The 20,840-nt window shown below is 40.2% G+C and overlaps 1 protein-coding gene across 1 annotated transcript in view; it reads left to right on the top strand.

The window, feature by feature from the left end:
• Window positions 10,039-20,840, top strand: part of STRN (striatin) — a 53,823-nt gene continuing 43,021 nt past the window's right edge. Inside the window, exons 1-4 of the mRNA XM_021390431.1 lie at window positions 10,039-10,078; window positions 11,696-11,852; window positions 18,703-18,776; window positions 20,594-20,672. Coding sequence (XP_021246106.1) covers window positions 10,039-10,078; window positions 11,696-11,852; window positions 18,703-18,776; window positions 20,594-20,672 — 350 coding nt within the window. The remainder of the gene's footprint in view (window positions 10,079-11,695; window positions 11,853-18,702; window positions 18,777-20,593; window positions 20,673-20,840) is intronic.

A 20,840-nucleotide genomic window follows, 5' to 3' on the forward strand; every position in this document is an offset into this window, starting at 1 on the left:
GCTCCCCGCCGCCGCCCGGAGGGGCGTGACATGGCGGCGGCCTGCGGGGGGCGGCCGGGTGGGCCCGGGCCGGGAAAAGTCGGCCCCGCAGCCCCAGGGCCGAGGGGCGCGATGCGAGAGAGCCGATAGCGATCTTGTGGTTAGGGAACTTGTGAAGGGCTGGCCTGCAGCCACCGCGGTCGAGCGCTCCGGGATGCGCGCCTCGTATTAAAGCTAATAACAGGGGCGGTGCGGCCTGCGCCGCGGTGCTGCTCCGGCTTTGTTCGCGAGGAAATCTCGGTTGTAAATCTTTACCGCCCGCAGTGCCGGGAGCCCCTTGTGGGTCCTTCCCAGCGCCGTGCTCGGGGCTGGGAGCGCTTCCTCCCGGGTCTCCTTCCCTTCCTCTTCCTTCCTGGCAGCTCTCTTCATTCTGTTCCTTTCCTTGAAAGTACCGTCTTTATCGAGAGTCTTGAGCCTGTTTAACAACGAGAACTACTTATCTCTTTTCTTGTTGTTGTTTGTGGTTTTATTTTTCTTCATTCTTGTTCTAAGTAGGAAAGTCAATTCCTTAGTTGTACTCCCAATGGTAACATCAGGCAAACCCTCTGGGAGGAGAGTGGTGGCAGTACCGTTCCTCAGCAAAGGCTGCTCTCCGTGTAGGAGTGCAGAGGAAGTGGCCATGAGCACTGGAGAGATGCGGTTTGTGTTTTAGCTTCAGTAATCTGGTGAAAGATTTGCTCGTAACATGGTTAGTGGGTACGGTGTTGGTGGGTTGATGGTTGGACTAGATGATCTTAGTGGTCTTTTCCAACCTTATTATTCTATGATTCTATGTTTTGTTCACATTATCCAGTAAATACCACGTGGAAAGTAACTAGCTTAGCTGCATATAGTAAGAATGTTGCATGTCACACCCTAAGGTATTTATGAGACTCCACTGGCTGTTTTTTCATAGCTGATACAGATCTCACAGGGTGCTCTGGAGGAAAACATCTGTTCCTTGGGACCAGAGCGGTTCTGCCAGTAGCCAACAGCAACAGCAGAGCTGTGTGTGCTCCCAGTGCCCTTCCAGAGGCCGCTCCTGCACCCCGCCTCCCCAGTGTCCCTCTGGGTCACAGTGGGTGTCAGGGGTGAGCTAGCAGGAGAGGAGCCGAGTGCATGCACAGTGTGCTGAAGTCATGCGCTGTCAGTGGCAGGGCAGGAACACAACCTCAGTGCAAGCTGTTTGCCTGAACTCCTTCAGCTCTTGCCAAAACATCTCAATAAAGCTATAATTAGCTGTGACTGGCATCGCCACAAGCTGCAACAGCATTTATCTACTGCAGAGTCATGTTCAGGAAGGTGCAAAATTCTTGGCTGTCCCTGCAGACATCGGGTGTGTGACGTCTGCCGTGACCGTTCTCAGCCGAATGCTCTTTGATCTGTGTCTCACATAGGGTTCATGTTGTGGCTTCAGCAGCAGCAAGGGGGCTCTGAGCAACAGTACATGCACAGCCCCACGATGCGCAGTGTTAATTAAAGGCAGATTCCACGTTCCTCCTGAAGCCCTTCATTGGCCTGGATGCTGGGGAGTGTTTAACAGAATAATGGCAGTCAGAGGTCATGCAGTTTCTGTCTCTTGAGATCAAGATGCAGTGCTCCTGGTTGTACTCCAAGGTCTTCTGGCCAGTGTAAATTAAATGCCAGGCTGTCTGTTCTACTGGGAGGCCATGTGGCAGAGATCCTGCTTTGTACTGTGTTCTCCTTATGCCATGCATTTTATCTGTAGTGCATCTTGCTCCTTAGAGGCAGGCTTCTGATATCTGGTTCCTTACTGCCATGATACTTCAGTCCCTCAGATGTTGCCCTGCTTGGCTGCTGCTCTGTGCTCGACGGTTAGTTAAGCTGTACTCTTTCTGAAAAACACCTCATAAGTCAATCCAGCTGTGATTTCCTGTCTTCCTTTTCGTCCCCTCTGGGCTTCTTTTTCTTTTCTTTTTTTTCTCCCTTTGCAATTACTTGTGTGGAATTCCACGTGATGCTCAGGTAGTGTACCTTCCTGTTGCACTGTGGGATGCCTATTCAGGTGACACACACCCTTGCTGCAGTTCAGAAAAATGTGTGAGCTGATACACCAGGCATCTGGTTCTGTTCATACTTGCTGGCCTGCTGCTGCTTTTCCCAGGTTTTTCTGCCTGTTTGCCTATTCTGCCTATAGTTTGCTTTCCCTGGCAAATATCCATGTTTACTCTGATTTTTCTAATTACTTTTCTTTAATCTTTAAAAATGGTTCTTGCCTCTGTTATATAATCTTCCCCATTCAGAGGCCTTCAATATTTATATCTCTGTGAGTACCATCAGCAAGCTGTGTGTTTCGATGCAGACTGAAAGCAGTCGCACAGGGCTCCCCTCCATGCTTATCTGCTAATTATGTATTTCATTATTAACACTTGCTTCGTGTTTACGGTACTTTGACATCTGCAGATTGAAGAACTATCCCAAGAACAAGCTTTTGTGGCGCCTTGTAGTAGTAATTCACTAAGTACTGACTTGATGAATTTTCCTTCTAGTGTTAACAAACGGCGTGCTTAGCGCTGTCGTTTATTTTCGCATCTTTTCAGAAAGCAGTAACTTTCTTTTTCCCACGTTCCGTAGCAGCTGCTTGGGAGAGTTGACAAGAAAGAGTTTCCTGTTCTGCAAAGTGCTTCAGCTCCAATTTTTTTTTTTCATTCTGCATTTTCCTGGCCTGTGTTTCCAAGGCATTTCAGAGTTGCCGTTGTGTGTCAAAGCAGCCCACCGTAAAACAGCTGATAGCCAGTGTGGAGGTGGATGCAGTACAGAAGGCCAGAGGCTGCAGGCCTGGCCCTGCAACTTGCTGGTGCCCAGCCTCAGCCATAGGCCTCTCAGCTGGCGACCCTGCCTGTCTGCGTGCCCCCTGAGGGGGAGCTGGGGAGTGCCCTGTGGGGCTGGGAGCTGGGCCACCTCCTGGGGTACGTGTGCGGGGGTACAGCTGTGTTTCAATGAGAAATACCATCTTTGAAAGTAACGCGTGTGTTGCTGTGGAAACTTTGCTTTGGACAGATGAACATCTTGCTGGCAAAAATGCTGATCTGTAGGTTTTTGACTGGCATTTCTTAATGTGTTTCACAAATGCTTTAAATTGCAGCAAACTGCTATGCTGTGCAGTATGTAAGAGTGGATGCATAGGTGTCCCGCATTCTGCTGAGATTTCTCACCCCTGTCCTGTCTGTGGATGGGGATATCATTTCCTCTGACTGTTTTAAAGCGGTGGGACCCAGCATGGTTATCATCATTGTTCTGACCAGGGAAACTTTCCTTTGAGAAGGTGTGCAAAGAAGTTACGGAGGGTGGGTGAATATGCTGGATTTGTATTTGCACAGCTCTGTTGAGCATGTCCCGTGTCAGACAGGGCCAAAAGGAGAGGGGAAAAAGACGAAAAAGATAGGGAAAGAGTTATGAAATGAGATAAAACGCGCCAAAATGATAGCAAACAACAATAACAAAAGGAATGTGATGGAAATAACAGATGAACCCTTGAGGTTGACTGTGGAAATCAGATTTGGCAATAGCAGCTCTGGGGGCACTGGGGTGGTCCTCCCTGCTGTGCTGGTGCTCTGAGGCAAAAGGCAGCGGCAGAACAAGGGCCATGTCCTCGCCTCTGCTGGGCCTCAGTCATGGGGAGAAGGGGCAGGGCAGGCACATGGCTCAGCTATTTATAGCTTGATTTGGGACATGGGTTACTTGGTTCAGAAATAGTTGGTATTTACTGCTAGTTGGCCTTCTTATTTCTTATTCAGTTAGAAACCATTCCGGTGGCAATACTAAGAAATGAGTGCTGAGCTGATGGTACCAGCTGTTTGGTTAAAGGAAAACTCCTGAGGAGTTTCACATGGTCTTGCCAATAAAATGAAGTCATGCTTGAAGAAGTTCTGTTGTAGGATTTTCAGATAGGAGCAAGTACATAAAATCTCTGGGATTCTCTGAGAAAGATGAACAGGCAGAAGTGCTGTGGATGTCTTTGATAAAATGTTTCTTCTCATAAGGCAGTTGTTACAAAGAAAACAGGTTAATATTCAATACCTCTCCTCCCCAAAAGGACATATTTTCAAGTTTAGCGCTTCAAATGCATCAGATAAATGAAGAGAAATGTGGATGAAAATATGTCAGTCACAAGACTGAGGCATGTTTAGTTGGGAAAAGTAACTGGTAAAAGTCTCAGAGACTACCAGATGTTCTTTCTTTTGATAACTTCTTTTAGCAAACTTTCCCGTTTCTAAATTCATGTGAAGCAGGGAGAAGCTTCCATGCTCCTTTTTTCCTGTTTGTTTGCTTACGTACGTGACTGCCAGCTAAGTCCTGTGTTCTCATTGATAAGCCGTCATGACTTGTCTTATTGAAACCAGGAGGACTGGTGGGAGTAGGTGCTGAGTGACTGAGGAGCTGCAACACTCAAATTTATAGCTTTTGTGCAGAAGTAGAATGTAAATACAGTCTGAATGAGACCGGTTCTTTGCAGGTCTGTACTTGAGTTTTATGGACTTTTGATTTGTTTAATTGCATGAATGATCTCAGTTTTTCCAAGCATCAGGCTTTCTTCTCAAAACCCTTAAAACTTATAACTTTGTTCAAGTGTATAAAAATGTTTCTTACATGGGTGCAACTCCTTTATGAAGTTGCTGCTGTAAGTGTGAACGTGGAATGAGCAGAACATGGAATTCTGCAAGTGTGAAGCAACTTACTGTAGTCTCCAAGTGGCCTTTAAAGCTTGAGTTTTCCTCAAAATGTTATATTTCAGACAGATATTTTCTTCTTTTCGTGATTTGTTATATAATTGTTGAATTGTTGCTGAAGTAAAAATTAAACAGTTTGTATTGTTCTAGGTGCAAAACTTTGTTTTTTTCCATGTCGGGTTAGCATATGGTAGAGGATCACACATGTCTTTATGAAGGCACATCTATGATCTAAATTGGTATATCTGTGCTCCTCCAACTGTAGCCGTTGTTTTTATGCTGAAGGTCTTGGCACGTCACTTTTATTGCATAAGGGGTAGGCAACTTTGCACTGTTTGAACAAGAAGTTGCAAATATAACTCACCCCTTATCTACGTTTCAGTAGACACTGGAATTTTCTAGAGCAGGCTGTGTAGAATTCCCTAAGGAAGATCACGTATATCTGTGGAGTCTTTTGGTTCACCTTAATTTAATGCTAAAGGAAATAAGGCTGTAGAAACGTGAATTCTCAGGTAAAAGTGATACCTATACCCAGTTCTGTGAGAAAATAGGTATTGGTCAGCAGCCTACACATGCGTTTTGTCTCTCAAGGCTGTCAGGCCTTGTAAGGTCCTTCTTTCTATGTTTGTTAGCTAAGAAGTGGCAAGAACTTAGAAATAGATAAGGGATTGTCATGTTTTGTTTTTTAAATGCTGAGAAGTGCTTGAAACGGCTCTTCTGAATCTTTGTGGAGTGCTCCAGATCCAACCTTTGCAGGCAGTATGGTAGAAATGAAATATTCTTAATTGGGAAAGTAGAGATTTGCTTCATTGTAGTGACCTGCTCAGTATGTGGCTGTTGCTTGATTCATCTGGGGGGTTTAATTTTCCTCTTTGAGGAGAGTTCGCTAATAGTAACCAATGCAGAATATATTGGAAGCAACACGGTGACAAAGAAGTTGAATAAAATACCATGTTGTGGGAAGATTGCATATTCCTGCTCTTAGCCAGGGATACGTTTCTTTTGAGGGCAGTCCCATATGGCAGGATTGCAAAAGCATGGAATAAAACTGGCACCCATCCTGTTCATAACCGTGCTTGTAAGCAGGAGGTGAGGACACCATTAGTTGTTTTTCTGTCTGTTTCAGCTGATGCGGTTCAGGGTGGTGGTTGGTGCGTGCTGAAGCACACAAGGTAGCTGTTCTGATCTCATTAGCCAAAACCAGTGGTGTGCCCACTGCCTTGGCAAATGCTCGTGTGGTTAAGACTTGTTCACACCTCTTTTTGTTACTGGAGCTGCTGCCTTTCTCCATCAGATGCTGTAGCCAAGTGATGCCTTTGGACCGTGAGCTTCCATTGTTTCATTTTAGATATGGCCAGCCGTCTGTTCATCACTCTTGGAGCTGATTGCTCTTGCTGCATTTCTGCCTTCCCGTGTGTGGGATCCTGTACAGCAAGTGAAAGGCAGTATGTCCGAGCAGTTGGGCTTCATAACATGCTGCTGTTCTGTGACAAGGCACCACGGCGCTGTCTGCAGAACCGCATCGCTTCTAAAATGCCATCTCTTTTTGTCCTTCCATCAGTTTGCATGGAGCATCCCCCTGAGACTCTAAAGGAAAAAAAAAAAAGTTAATTCTCACCACTTAAGTGCACTGCAGAAAGGATTAAAGAATTAAAGAGATTTCTTACTTCTGAAGAATGATTAAATGAGCGGAATATATATTGCTTGACTAACTCAGTAAATACTTCGGTGTTTGCAGTTGCTAGAGTTGTGAAAGGCGGCACTAAAGAGTGGATGAAAGACAGACCAGCTATCTTATCTGCAAAGACATCTGAGTTGTAAAGCTCTTCAAGCTGTAGAAAGAGAAGTATTCCTGTTGGGTGAGATGCTTAAATTACTAATCAGGGTGTTGCCAGGAATAAATTACTACATCACCTTTGATTCTGGATGACCGGCGAGGAGTTTTAAATTGACTGATAACAAATTGTTTCTGAAACAATATTTTCAAAGAGATGAAGAATGTAAGCATGTGGCTTTTGCAGCCCTTTCCTTACCGTAAGCCAGATCTTTAATCTCTTGTGGGTGGTTTTAACTTTTTCACTGCTTAGCCCCAATGCTGGTTTTGGAGTGAGCTGATGCCATTTTCTGAGTAAAATCAAATCTTCAAATACCGGGCACAAGTGTGTTTTAACCTGCTGCAACTTTGTGTTGCCCTAAATGACTGCAGGCATGTGTAGAATCATCCTAGCTCTGTTTGCACAGAGCTGGAAACTGGTGGGTGTGAAGTTTCAACGTTTCTCAGGCGTGGCTCTTGAAGAATTGTTTAACAGTAGTACTAGGCCACTGCTATTCCCCCTGTAGTGCATGTGCTCAGGTGCACTTGGTTTTTATCTCTTCTCTCCCTGACTCTTCAGGCCATGCCTACACCTATTTCCAAGTATGCTTGATGTGTAGTGCTTCCGTAATCTGAAAGCCTGAGCTCACCTGACAGTCTACAGAGTTGTTCTGGTAAATCTTGGTAGACCGGTTAGAGCAGCTGTTGCAGACTGATTCATCAGTGTAGGTATTTAGTTATTTTACCTATTTACATATTTTTACAATACATTTCTCAGTGTTTTCCATTCCTTGTTCTTTTTCTCTCAACTTCTTAAGACCACCCTGTTGAATGTCAGAAGCAGTATACTTAGGATTGTGTGCCTTAGTAGCTCTTATTTTGCCGAATTATGTCTGTAGGCCTTCTAGTGCCCTGAATTACTTATTTCAAAATATTAAGAGAAACATCTCAAAGAAAAAAATGGAAAGGGTTTTGGTAGTTCTTGAGTTTGACTAGCTAAAAGGCCTCCCAACCTTTTAACTTGAAATAGCTGTTAAATTCATAAACAGAGAGAAGCTGGTAGTAAACACGAACTATTTGTTAAGCAGCTATGGCATTATTTCCTTGTAAACAATTTCTGCTGAAAGTAAATTTTTTGTTAATCTTCTGTTATTCCTTAATGTCAAAGTTGTCTGCCTGAAAAGGTGTGCAGGTTTACTTCTTTGACATCCATGACACTGTGGGTGATGATTCCAGGAAGTGTAAATCCCAGCTTGCTTCTTAATACACTGGTAAAATCTGGATTTTATTAAGATACAATGTAATTATTTGATTATATTTTTATGGCTGTTAAATCTGTATTAGCAATGCAATGACTCTAACTATAGTAGTAATAATAATAGTGCTTCTAGCCCAGTGCTTACTAGGTTGCCTCACCCTTCACAGGAAAGTGACCTTCAAGCCTTCTGGGGAACTTCTTAAAACCATAACACACCATAATTTTTTTGTCCCTTTTTTTTTTTCTCTTAAAAATGAATGTTATTTTTGAAAGCTGGTGGTGAAGAAGTGAAACAGTTAAGATAGCTACAGTGCTACTAATTTAGACCAGATGCCCTTGAAACTTTTGTTGCAGTTGGCAGTACCAAGAGCTTTAATAGATGAAATAGGGAAAAAAAAAGGGTTGTCCAATAGTAGCTGAAACAGACTGTTCCAAGTATTTAATACTATTTCTTTTTTCCTCCACCTGACTCTTTATCCTACTTCAGCTGATGAACTGTACTACAGTGACTCCTAGCACTTAGCCTGGAATACACTGGAGGTTGATGCCGCTGTGATTCCATGCTGCTGAGCTAGCAAGCTGGCCAGCTTGTGGAGATCCATGCCCCACCCGTAGGGCAAGGACCAGCACGGGTTTTACGTGCTCCCATAGGCAGTTTTAGAGGTTTCTGATGACTAGTTTACAACTTAATGCATGCTAACCTTATTAGCTAGAAGGTCAGTTCTTACAAAACCTGTTTGTTGGGCACACTTGTGAATTCTTGACATTTTTGGCAAGCCTTCCTAGGAGTGGCCAAAGCAGAAGCACAATGCATCACAGATTATTGAGAACTGAGTAATTTCTCCTTCGCTTTGTAGCTGTCAGGTAGTTCCCACCTGAGCTTTGACTTGCACTAACACTTCTGCAATAGGGAGCTGCCTGTGCAGTCCAAATGTATTTATAAAATTCTGCCAATTACAATAATAAGAAAACTGTAGTTGTCATGTTGTCATGTCAGGACCGAGACACCTTATACTTTAAATGTTTGCACATTTGCAAGGGGAATTAGTTAAGTATTTTGATCAGAAATTATGAACCTAGAATTACAACCTTTTTATGCGAGACTGAGAAAATACTGCTCATTATCATAATTTGTCATATATGTATGTATATATATATATCCATGAATAATACATTACGATTCATTTATATTACAAATTGTTTCATCTATGATATGAAAATTTAGGTTCCCTCTGCACACTTTCAGTTAATTGTGACTGTAGAGAATGAAGTCTGTGTATGGACTGCTGCAGTATTATTCTTAAGATGTTAGTTACTTCTTTTTGATGCTGTCTGTCCTCATGTTTATTACAGCTTCACCTTAATATTATCATTAAGAATTTCTTAGCTTCTAAGTTTCTTAATGTCTTGGTGACATAAAACTTTGAGCTTATGCATGTAAATAATGATTTAAGGCTGACTTGACTGTAATTATCCCATACGTATATAAATGAGGAATAAGTATTACTAATGTCCTGTGAGAAAGAAGGGTGAGTATTGTCCTTACTTTTTGTGCTATGAAAATGACACGAAATGAAAGTACCTCGTTTTAGAAGCCAGAGCGTCAAAAACTATGCCTCAAAAATCCCTGCAACTGTGCTGCAGACTGCAGGACTCAGGGAGAGGGCTCAGGTTGTTCCCACACCTTCTCCTGCACTCCTGTATTTCTTGATTTGACAATAAAATGGCTGACCTGTAAGGAGTATAGTGACTGTGGAAGATCCTGGCAATAAGCCTGTGTGGGGCGTGAAGGCGGCTTGTGGGCCTCTGACACCATCCTGTTGTTGTTGCTGCCTGCTTTTCTAATGATAACCATGAGGATTTCTTGTTCCTAGGCCTCCAAGAGAAGTTTTAAGGTGTGAGTGACAGCACTGACGTACCACTAACAGTAAAAGAGTTTCAAAGACTCAATTACATTTCTTCCAGGGGCTTTTCTTCATGTGTAAAACGTGTGTTATGTATATAGCACAGTCTGGATGTGGTCACGGCCAGCATCTGAGCCAGGCCTGGGCTGGCTGTCGCTGTCCGGCCTCTAGGTACACAGACTTTGTGCTTGTTCCTCTTGCGCTGGAAATGGCCTGCAGGTCGCCATAGGTCCTTACAGCACGTGTCCTGGTGCCATCGGGCAATCCTTTTCATTCCATCCAAATGCGTATTTACATAATGTACTCCTTTCCATTTATTTAATAGTATGCTTTGATTCATCTCGCTTGGTTGGAATGGCGCTTGCATATTTCTGTTGGGCGTGTTTGGAGGCAGGTAGATAGAAATTAGTATCAGGGTGCATCAATCTGTGCCTTGTAACCTGGGGGGCTGTACAGCTATTGCAAACCAAGTTGTATGTACTTGAGGTGTTGCCGAGAGGGAAGGAGCTGAAATGCTCCTCGCAGAGTTAAAATTTTCAGAGTAGACATTGATGGCTCCTGAGCCAGTGCTGCGACTTGCCTGGCACTTAGTGTACAATGAGCATTAAATTCAGTTCTAGGTTTTTGCTCAGTTCACGTTGAGTGCTGAGTGAGAAGAAGCTTGCTGTCAGAGTGACAGGGCCTTCCATTTGATTCAGCTGAGGATTTTTGGGGAGTTGAATACATTTTCCCTGGTGAAGATGACGACCGAGCTCTTTGGAGATTAGCCAGCATTTGTCACACATCATAAACTGGCTGCTGTAATTGGGGACTGGTAGTAAGTCTTCTTCAGGTGTTTGTGGTGCTGTTTACTGGCTCTATTTGAGCAGTGAAATTAGGTCAGCTGTTACATTCCGGAGCAGCTGCCGTAGCTGACCACCAGCAAGCGCGATAAAAACCTGAAGTCAGATAAGTTATTCTTTAGAAGCAATAGTCTCATTTGATTACAATATCTGAGGACTGCTTTCAAGACTGTGGTAACGAGGACAGGATACTTGTGTTTCTCCCACACTTCCCCTGAGAGATAGTGCAGACTGCAATACTGCAAAGAACACTTGGCTTGCTTATACTGAGTATTTGTGGAAAATAAAAGTTTATTGGTTATCATATTCAACAGCTGATGGTCTCGACCAGTTGTGTTTTATGCTGTTCAAGCTTTTCAGGACATATATTTATACTTTGCTGCAGAGGTTGCTGCTGTCACTGAAAATGGCAGGCAGTTTGCAGCACAGGTGAGGCTGAGGTACGAAGTGGTGGCTGTCCAGAGGTGTTTCTGTCTGAAGTGTACTTTGTGAGCTGAGAGAGCACGAGAACCTGTCTTTTATAATGAACTTGACTTAAACACAAAGTACAGAATCAGGTAGTTCTTCTTTTGTGATTAGGAATAAATATGTGTATCATTGTTGCCTATTGAAGGGAGGTTTTCATGAGTAACTAAATGCTGTCTACTGAAAATTGATAAAGGTTAGATGTCTGTTTTCCACTTCTATACCATATCTCTCCCCCTCCCTCTCACCAAAATATCTTTCTCTGTTTCCTATTTTTCTCTCTTTTAAAGTACTTCTGCAGAGCTTTCTTTAACCTATCTTAGTAAGTATTATAATTAACATATGGCACTATATTATAAACAGGGTTTTATTTTTCTTTTAACTGGACATGCTGTACTTAGTTCTCTTGACTAGTATCATGTATCTAATGTGTATCTATAGAACAGTGCTCTAATTATATACTACTTCAGATAGTAAGGAGAAATACTTTAACATCTCTTGCATGTTGTTGGTAAATGCTTTCATCTGCTGAAGGCTTTTTGTATGTTTGTTTTTTTTTTTAATATGTAATGAGCATGCAGTTTAGAAGGCTTATCTGTGCAGTGCTTAGTTTAAGCATTTAATGTTTGTGAAACACTAAGCCAGTTTCTTTTGGACTGTACAAATCAATTCTAAAGTAACTTGAGGCGGGAGGGAGAAATGAGCTCTTCTGAGTCGTTTTGAAGAAACAGTCTACATTGAATTCTTTGTTTTGCAGGCTCAGATTGCTTTCCTTCAAGGAGAAAGGAAGGGGCAAGAAAATCTGAAGAAGGATCTAGTGCGGAGAATCAAAATGCTGGAATATGCACTTAAACAAGAAAGGTACGTTGGTTTAGCAATGAGTACATGATGACAGATACTGTTGCCCAAAGTGAGAGAGATTTATTGTTAATGAAAAAATGTTTTTATTTACCAGTTAATGAAATACCTGTTTCTTTGTTCATGGGAGTTTCCTTAGAAGTCTCCTGTCTACTACTTCAGCGTTTTACTCTGCATATACTTCCCTGTAGCTCGAAACTTTGAGGCGCACAAATTACTTTTACTGTGTTTCCAGAAGTCTCTACTGCAGTGATTTATTTCAGGGCAAGTTGAATTACTTTTAATTTTTTTTTATTGGCAAGATGTCTTTTAAAATGCTTGAATGAAAAGCATACTTCTACTACTGCAGAGTAATCATTGCTTAAATACTATTTCTGTGTCAGATAATTTCTACTTTTCTTTCATAATATATTAATAAAATGAACTGTTTTAAATAGTTTCCATTAGTAGAAATATACACATTTGCATGCGGAGAATAGGATGCTGTTTGGGGGGAAAAAAAAGGCTTCTAATAGTTTTACAGCAGTGTGTTGTATTTAGACTTTCTCATCTTACTTGGGCTGCTTGGGCACATGAGATATGCCTTACATTGTCCAATTTATTTGCTAATATGGAGCTGCAGCCATATTTCTGGAGAGCAGTAGCCTCAGGGCTGCAGCATACTTGCTTCTTCTTCAGAGAGTTATCAGAGAAAAACTTAAGGTTGCTATCCTTTTTGCCCAGACCTTCTTGTGGCATTGATCTTACATCAGCGTAGAAAAATATCAGATTTCTGCATAGTGGAGATGTTAGTTTATAGCCATGGGAAGGCTTATGCTTGAAGCATGATTATAAAGATTAGAGTCACTTTAAAGGAAGACATAGAGGCAATGGAGTACATTTTTGTACAGTTAAAGGTATGCTCTACGGAATAAAATTGGTAAGATTTCTGTGCATTTCAAAGTTAAGAAAGATATTCCTGGTTATTTAGGGATTTCTCTAGCACTTCCAGTTCATAATCCAGGTAAATTAGCAATTTATCCCAAATGATCAGACTATATAAATCTATTTCAATGTAGTACGAGACAAGCTTTGTAAGAAAAAAATAAAACCAAACCAAAACAAAAAAACCCCTTCCATATCTATAATGAATATGTCCGCCAGTTGCATTTGGTAAGAGCCACTTAAATTTAATTTGACATTTAAATTCTAATGCGGCATACAGTGTTGGAATTAGGAAAGAGTCAGGATGGTTGGCAGTTTTTACATATGTATCTTTTATCTCTTATGGTTTGTTGTTGTTGTTGTTGTATATAGTATTAGCCTCAATTACTAAGGTCAGTAGGCTACACGGGCAGCTGATCTGATCCAGTCTGACAGTTTCTGTATGAGTATACAATAGTTCTTAAAGTAAACGTGGTGTTTGTGAATGGTGTGTGCTGAGAAAGCTATTTATAACAGTTTGTGTTTTAAACAGAAGGATTATTTGCCAGTTACTGAAGAAGCTGTTTTCTATTTCTGCTAGAAATGTCTCCCAGCAAGTGTTCTTGCTTGATGCTTAGAGGAATGGCAACACACTGGGCTTGGAAGCACTGTTCTCTTTCCCAATGCTTCCCTAAATCACCTATGAGCTTGATCCTCCAGTAGTCAGGTTGGATGCTGGCTGTTTATACAGGGATCTTAGAGCTGAAAGTGAGATCCTCGAAGGCAGAAGGAAAACATTTCTGGTCAAGTTAAGACAAAGGTGGTGCTGCTGGGAGAAGGCAAGAAGGCATACTTGCATTCTTCCACTTCGGCCTTGTCCTTGCAGTGTACCGATCTTAAATAGATTAGGTAGATTATTAGTAATGGGACAGAATATGAAATCTGGATCCACAGTAGTTTGTGCTTGCAGTGTTCCTAGATTAAGAAATTGTTGACATTGGTTTTCTCAGATATGTGATTTTATGAGCTGCTCTTTTGTAGAGTGGGTCTTCAGAATTTTTTCCAATCAATTTTAAATAATAAGCTTTGGAAGCAGTGTTGTTTTCTCTTTCTTGGCATTTACCTGATTTTATAGTGCAGAAGGTAGAAAATAATGTTTACTTTACATATTATCGTGTTTTTTTCTGACAAATTTTGTTTTGTATCAGTAATTGTAACATTATGTTTTTGTTATTTGTGTGTGTAACCAAGTTGTTTCTGCTAAGGAGTCAATACAGTAAGGAGAAAAGAACTTAGAAGGAGTTAAGCACTACCATTTTTTCAGCAGCAGTTCTGATGTAGGTTTGCCAACGTCCAGTAGATGTGCAGTGTGAGGCAGTTCGTCCTTGAGTGTTAATTATTATTACTTTATTGATAGTTGCTCCACCAATAAATGGCATTATTTCCTCTGGATTTTTAGGAGCTAAACAAAATGTAGTACTATTTCTCTCAAGTACATGTCTAATTTAATAAACTAGTCTAGGTCGTTTCCTGTCTTAACATATCCCATCCAAAAAACTTGACTCTTGAGCCATGTCTCTAGAAACACTTGATTTAATTTTATGTTGTTTTCTGTGCTGGTGTGCCTGATCAGAGTGAGGCTGGCGCCCTCACCCCTGGATAGAGTATCTTACATTGCTGTTCCTGGCAGCCTTTCTTGTTTATGTCTCTTGGTTTGGCAACGACTCCTAGATCTTCTACGGATGTTTTGGCAGGCACCCTCAGCACAGCTGGATCAGATGCTGCAGGTCTGGTGACAGATATTTCCAAGAAACAGTGGCTTTTTTGATTGGAATCAAACTTCTGAATGTTTCATATAGAAAAATGTTTAACTGCTCTCAATTACAGGCAATGTTGAAGGATGAAAGCTTTTAGCATTTTTCTGAGCAACTCTTAAAGTGTTGTGGCAGCAATGCTGAATGCCTCCAAGCACTGTTTCTGTAGAAGAAACACAGTTTAAAGAAAATGATAATAATAGTAGTAGTAAGAAGAAGATCAGCTGTATAATGAAATGCAAAAGCCAAAGCGATAGTAATATACGTACTTATCTGAGTAAGGCTGTCTATCTAGTAAAATAGTTTCATGGCCCCAAAATTGTGTTCTTCAAACAACTTGCAAGGCTAGTTTTCAGACGGAAAATAATTCCTGTAAACTTAAGTTGTGTTCTTAACCTAGTTATTTTCAAGTCATTTTTCAGTCTCTTCGTACTGTTAATAACGCAGATGTCATTTTCAGAAATTGAAGCCAAGCCACCCAGGTTGGTCATGTTTCAGATAACAAGACTCTCAACTTCGTGAGAGCCAAATTCCAGAGCTACCTCCATGTTTTTTAAGCAGCTGATGCCAAGTTTGGAGGAACTTTGATTTTTCTATATGCTGATTTCTGGAAGAAATACTGTATTTGCTCTCTTCTGTGGCAATAGCATCTCATTGCTGCTCTATGTGAACTAGAGTTCAGCGTGAATAGTAGAGGGCCAATTTCAAGCTGCTAGTAACTAGCATACGTGTTTTCTGAGGAAATGGAGAAATTAAACATGACTGGTCGGCAGAAGATAATCTGTTACTTGAAGGAGTAGAGAAATATAAACATGATTAGGAGGTTAGTCATACCAACAGTGTGGAAAGACAAGAATTAAGGTTTATTTTGTGAGACCTTTCATACCCTTTGTTTTAGATGTGTGACAGTGACTGATCAAGACTTCCCCTTCTAGACTTGGATTCTGAATCCTTGTGTTCAATCTTTTCCTTAGTATACTTTAGAAAGAAGACTTTCATGCTTGTGACATTTTCAGCTGTACCATAAGGATGTTACTAATAATAAACCTTGTACTTCCTGCTAGAGTGAGTTTAGATAATTTATTTTTTTTCCCAGTGGACTGCTAACTACCTTACCCGCCCCCTTCCTTTAAACTGGAAATTAACCATAGCTGAAGATGGGTTTACCAGGTCAAATGCTCTGACATTGTACTCATGTTCATGTTTTATATCTCAGTGGTGTCTTGCTCAACGATCTGAATTTATACTAATTCATTCTAATTAATTCAGGTTTGAGTTTGGCATTGGGCTTTCTCTCATTTCTTATGGGCAAAAGTCTATTGCTTTTTGTGTTTTTCAGCTGTCTTTGTCAGGGCATTGTGCTTTTGTTGCATCTGTATTTCCACTGGTCTCTGCCTGTGATGCACAAAGTTAAACCTTCTGAAAGATGAAGTCTTAGTCCAGCTTAGTAATGAAATAAATTTAAGGACCTATGGTGTACAAAACCATGTAATCTAGGTTATTCTCTTGTAGTAAGAAAGAGCAATAAGGGCTTCAAAAACTGTTACATTACAAGGAGGAACCAATTTAAAAACAACCAACCAAAAAAAAACCCCAACTCTACTTCTAATAGATTAGAATGTGGATGGAACGAATAATCTTACTATGCTGAACTGATTTTATCATGCCTTTAATGAGGGGGAAATTTTCAATTAAAAGAAAGACACAGAATGCTGCTGTTGGTATGAAGAGGAAAAACCCTCTGAGAACTGTAAAAAAAAAAAAAAAGTATATATAAAGAGAGTTAACAATGGTAACAAATACTCTAAGAAATATTAAAAAGTACATATTGAATTTTTGAAAGGTAGGTTTTGGAGATAAGAAAGATAAAGGGAATAGTTCTTTCAATTAACCAAATAATCATTTTACTTAGTTCTTAGGGAGAAAATTGATCAACAAAATTTTGATTAGAAAACTGGTGAATGCTTTGAGGATAATAAGAATTTATACAAGATGTGTGAGCTAAAAGCAAGTACCTCATGCCACAAAACCAACTGTTCTCTGAAGTATAGTGATGTAAAGTATGGCGTAGTATATATATGTCATTAATCCAGATTCCAGTGAAGTGATAATATTTACTTTTGAAAAGTCAAATAAAAATAGATAAAACATTAGGGTCACTTGAATTGCTGGAAGCATAAAAGCTTGAAGTTTTTAACAAAAAAGGGTGTTTACTGTTGCTGAGGTAGGTTATAGTGTCAGACTAGAGGATTTGTTCTCAGTTAGTCGTTACTTTTCATTAATGATGGAGTGAAAAAATGTGCACAGTATCAGTGTGAGTTTGTCTTACTGGGGCAACATCTCTCTGCTTGTGATGTGCAGAAAACATACTTTGAGAATTAAGTATTTCAGATGAGCATTCAGCTTTAATTTTGTTTTATTCTTGGTTATTCTTTTCTGTACCTACCAAAATGTTTTTCCTTCCCTTGTTTCTGTTCAAACGCTTGAAATCTTTCAAACGCATTCCCTCTTCTTTCCTCAGTGATTGCTGGTTAGCTGAGTTAGAGCTTAATGCTCTAGCTCTAGAGAAGGAAGCGAATTCCTTCCTCTGCCTTAGTTGCTGTGTGCTCCTGACAGGTGTCTTCTCTCTGCACTTACCTTTCTCACCCAGAATTAAATGTTTATTATCACTAGAAAAAGGCTGGATGAATAGGAAATGTGTACTATCAGCACTGAGGTGTAAGAACAGCCAAATGTCACTTCCCTTTGCATCGTTTTATTAGAAGTAATGAGTTTGTTTGATGAAATAAGAAAAGACAAAAAAAAAAAAAACCCCAAAGGAATAACATCATAAAGATGCCTGAGCAGCAATCAAGAGCTGTAGGTAACTTGAAAGTGTCATCTGCGGTCACTTTTGATACAGCTGTTCTAGCTTAGTGGCAGTTGCCTTGTGCAGTCATGAGATGTAACACCCATTATTTTCTGTAAAAAAGCATTCAAAATGGAAGAGTTCCTTTGTGAGTAGTGGAGCCAGTGAAGCCTGTCTTACTGTTGAGGTACATAAGGATTTGGTTGTTTTTTCCTCTTTTTGTCATTTTTAGCCTGTATCTTGTCTTACACCCAGCTCAGTGTATTTGCGCTGGGGCTTCACCTGCCTGTGTGTGTGCCAGTTGGTGGTCCCACTGTTGCCAGCCTGAACATCGAGTCTTGCCTGAGTTCTCCCTTGCCTTTTATTTACGATAGGAACAAGTGCAAGTGCTGCTTCTCCACCCAGTTAGGAGCAACTACAAAACTTCATAGGGAGTCAGTTGGGTTTGAATCTTCTAAGCTTTTGTACTTGTTGAAATCAATCATTGAGACAAGAGTTACTGTGAGTATGAGAGAAGGGGGAAATAGTAGTGACACTGGGTAAGGCTCTCCTTGCTCTCAGTGTTGTCTTAGTTACTATATTGTCATACTTCATCTGTTGTCATAAATCTTTATTAAATAACTTGCATGTACATTTGTAATGCTGTACTACTGTGGCATTATTTGTAATATGTATGTTTAAAAGTCTATAGACATTGAATCTGTTGGATGAGGCTTTTTCAGTTAAGAAGCCTTTTTCTTCTAGCTACTCTTACTCTCGTATAGTGTTCTTTGTGGGGCTTATTACAATAGGCCTTCTATAGGCTAAGTATTTTTGGAAGAGAACTCTGCATGTTTGAACTCAATTAAGTATCAGATCTAGCAGCTGCATGAGAAGCTGGTGTAGCTGGGTTGCCATCAGCACTAGAATCTGACTTAGAGTAGTCCTTAGTGAGAAAAGCTTGAAGAAGATAAAAAGAATTTACTTAACTGAGATGGCAAAGTGAAGTATTGAGTAGATGGCACTGAACTGACATTCAGTGGATAGAAAAAAGTTTCGTAGTTAAGTGATTTTCTTTTTAAACACAGAAGTGGAGAGGCAGGAGAAGCAAGCACATGTCCACAGACAAGGAACCTTGGAAAATGTAATAAGGCAAAATGACGTGCTGAATTTCATTGTTCTATTTTGTACCTACCCTAGAAAGAAGGAGTGGCTTTTATAGTGAAGACAGATGACATTTATGTGTCTATACATACCCTTTAAGTGTGCTAATGTTTTTGTTTTGTTTTGTTTTCCCACCTCTTTTCAGGGCTAAATATCACAAATTGAAATATGGCACAGAATTGAATCAGGGAGATATGAAGCCACCAAACTATGATTCTGGTAAGAATTTATTGAGAATGAGTTCATTACTGACATAAAAGCTCAACTGTGCTTTGTATGAATGCTGAAATGGTGGTTGATGAAATATGTCACTTAGAAGAAGCAGAGGGAATAGACATAATATAGTCTCTTCATTCTTATCTGTAAGATGTCGATACTGCTAGCAATCGTCCATTCAGAGGCTCAGGGAAAAAAAAGAGTTCTTGACTCCAGCTGTGCTCTACAGTGCCTTCAGAAGAAAGGTTTTCACTTTCTAAAGTAATTTTTAGGCGGATTTATCTCAGTCATGTATTAACTCTTACACAGAGTGAGCTTTGGTAGTTGTGTATTCGATCCAGCTGTGTTCAGTAGTTGTCGGGAGATCATTGTGCAATAGATGATTTCCCATGGTTGCTATTAAATGGGTTTGTGAATGCTGAGATAAATAAAATGCATATAGGTCCCCTTATATGTGAATTCTGATTAATCTTTGATAGCTTCTTTGTTAGAGGATGTATTGGTGTTTTTTTATTTTTTTAATTCAGTTGTTTAAAGAAGAATGACTTCCCAGTATGTTCACTAACTTTCCCATATCACTTATCAAATTATTCATAGGATTCTACCACAAGTTTTTCTGGTTCTTAATTTTTGTTTATGCAAAGAAGACTTTGTTCATCCTTCAGTGTTTTTACCACAACGGCTTCAAGTTTTGTAGAACTTTTTGTAGATAATAAACCAAGATATTTTTGTCTTGGGAGCATATGCTTTTTTATTTCCTGGAAGAGGGGAAAAAAAGTACTATGAAGCTATATATGGAATAAATATATAGCTATCGGTTGCCGTCATTCAGGTAGGTTTCTCATCAGAACAGCCACATCATTTTTCTGTGGATTTTCCCAGAGTAGTACTGTTTGGGTCCTGATTTATGATTGTGGAAAACATGGAAAATTTTCAACAGCTTCTTAGATTAAAAAATAAAGCTTTTTTTTTTCTTCTTCCATAACAATAATATAAATACAGATGAGTTTAAAGTTGATATGAGTAGTTCTGATGGGTGTGGTCAAATATTAAGGAAATTTGTTTACTGATACATTATAAATGGAAATGATGCTACAGTTAGAATCATACACTTGTAGAATGGCCTGGGTTGAGAAGGACCTCAAAGATCATCTAGCATTTCAACCCGCCTGCTGAGCGCAGGATTACCGACCAGTAGACCAGGCTGCCCAGAGCTACGTCCAGCCTGGCCTTGAATGCCTCCAGGGACGGGGCATCCACAACCTCCCTGGGCAACCTGTTCTGGTGTGTCACCACCCTCTGTGTGAAAAACATCATCCTAACATCTAACCTAAACCTCCCCTGTCTTAGTTTAAAAGCATTTCCCTGTGTCCTATCGCTATTGTCCTATCACAGTTGCATTTGATATCGTTAGCAGTTAAAGATATTTGTATTGAAACTTAAATTATGAGCAATAATTATATTGGAACTCCAAACTGTTTACATAATCGTGTTCTCTTCAAGAAAAAGGAGTAAGATGGGGCTCTTGGATGTGAGACCAAAGGGAAGAAGGTACTGATGACTAGTGGAACTTGATCTCACACAGTTGTATATGGTTAATGATCTTTATTAGTTATGTGTCGATAGTACAACAGCTACATTTTTTCTATGTGAATTTTTTTCTGTCTTAATTGATTTTTGGTGCTTGGAATTTTTGTTTTGTTATCCAACCGTTCCTAATACTTTTAATACAGACTATGCTTATCTTGTCAAGTGGAGGGAAATATTTTTAAAATGTTGCACAAAGAAAAGCTGTTTATAATTAACTTATCTTTTTCCAGATGAAGGGAATGAAACAGAGATTCAGCCACAACAGAATAGTCAGCTAATATGGAAACAAGGACGACAGCTGCTAAGACAGTAAGTGTTGAGAGAAGAACTTGAATAATGAATGCAAGGAAAAGTATCTGTTAATGAAATATGATGATAGTGGTATTTGATTTTTCTGTTAGATTTTCTTTCAAGAAAAGTTAGTGTGTTGAAGTTCATCTTCTGCCCTACTTTTCTTAGGCTTCTGAAAAATGTTAA

The sequence above is a fragment of the Numida meleagris genome, chromosome 3 (assembly GCF_002078875.1).
Source record: "Numida meleagris isolate 19003 breed g44 Domestic line chromosome 3, NumMel1.0, whole genome shotgun sequence".
Taxonomy (NCBI): Eukaryota; Metazoa; Chordata; class Aves; order Galliformes; family Numididae; genus Numida; species Numida meleagris.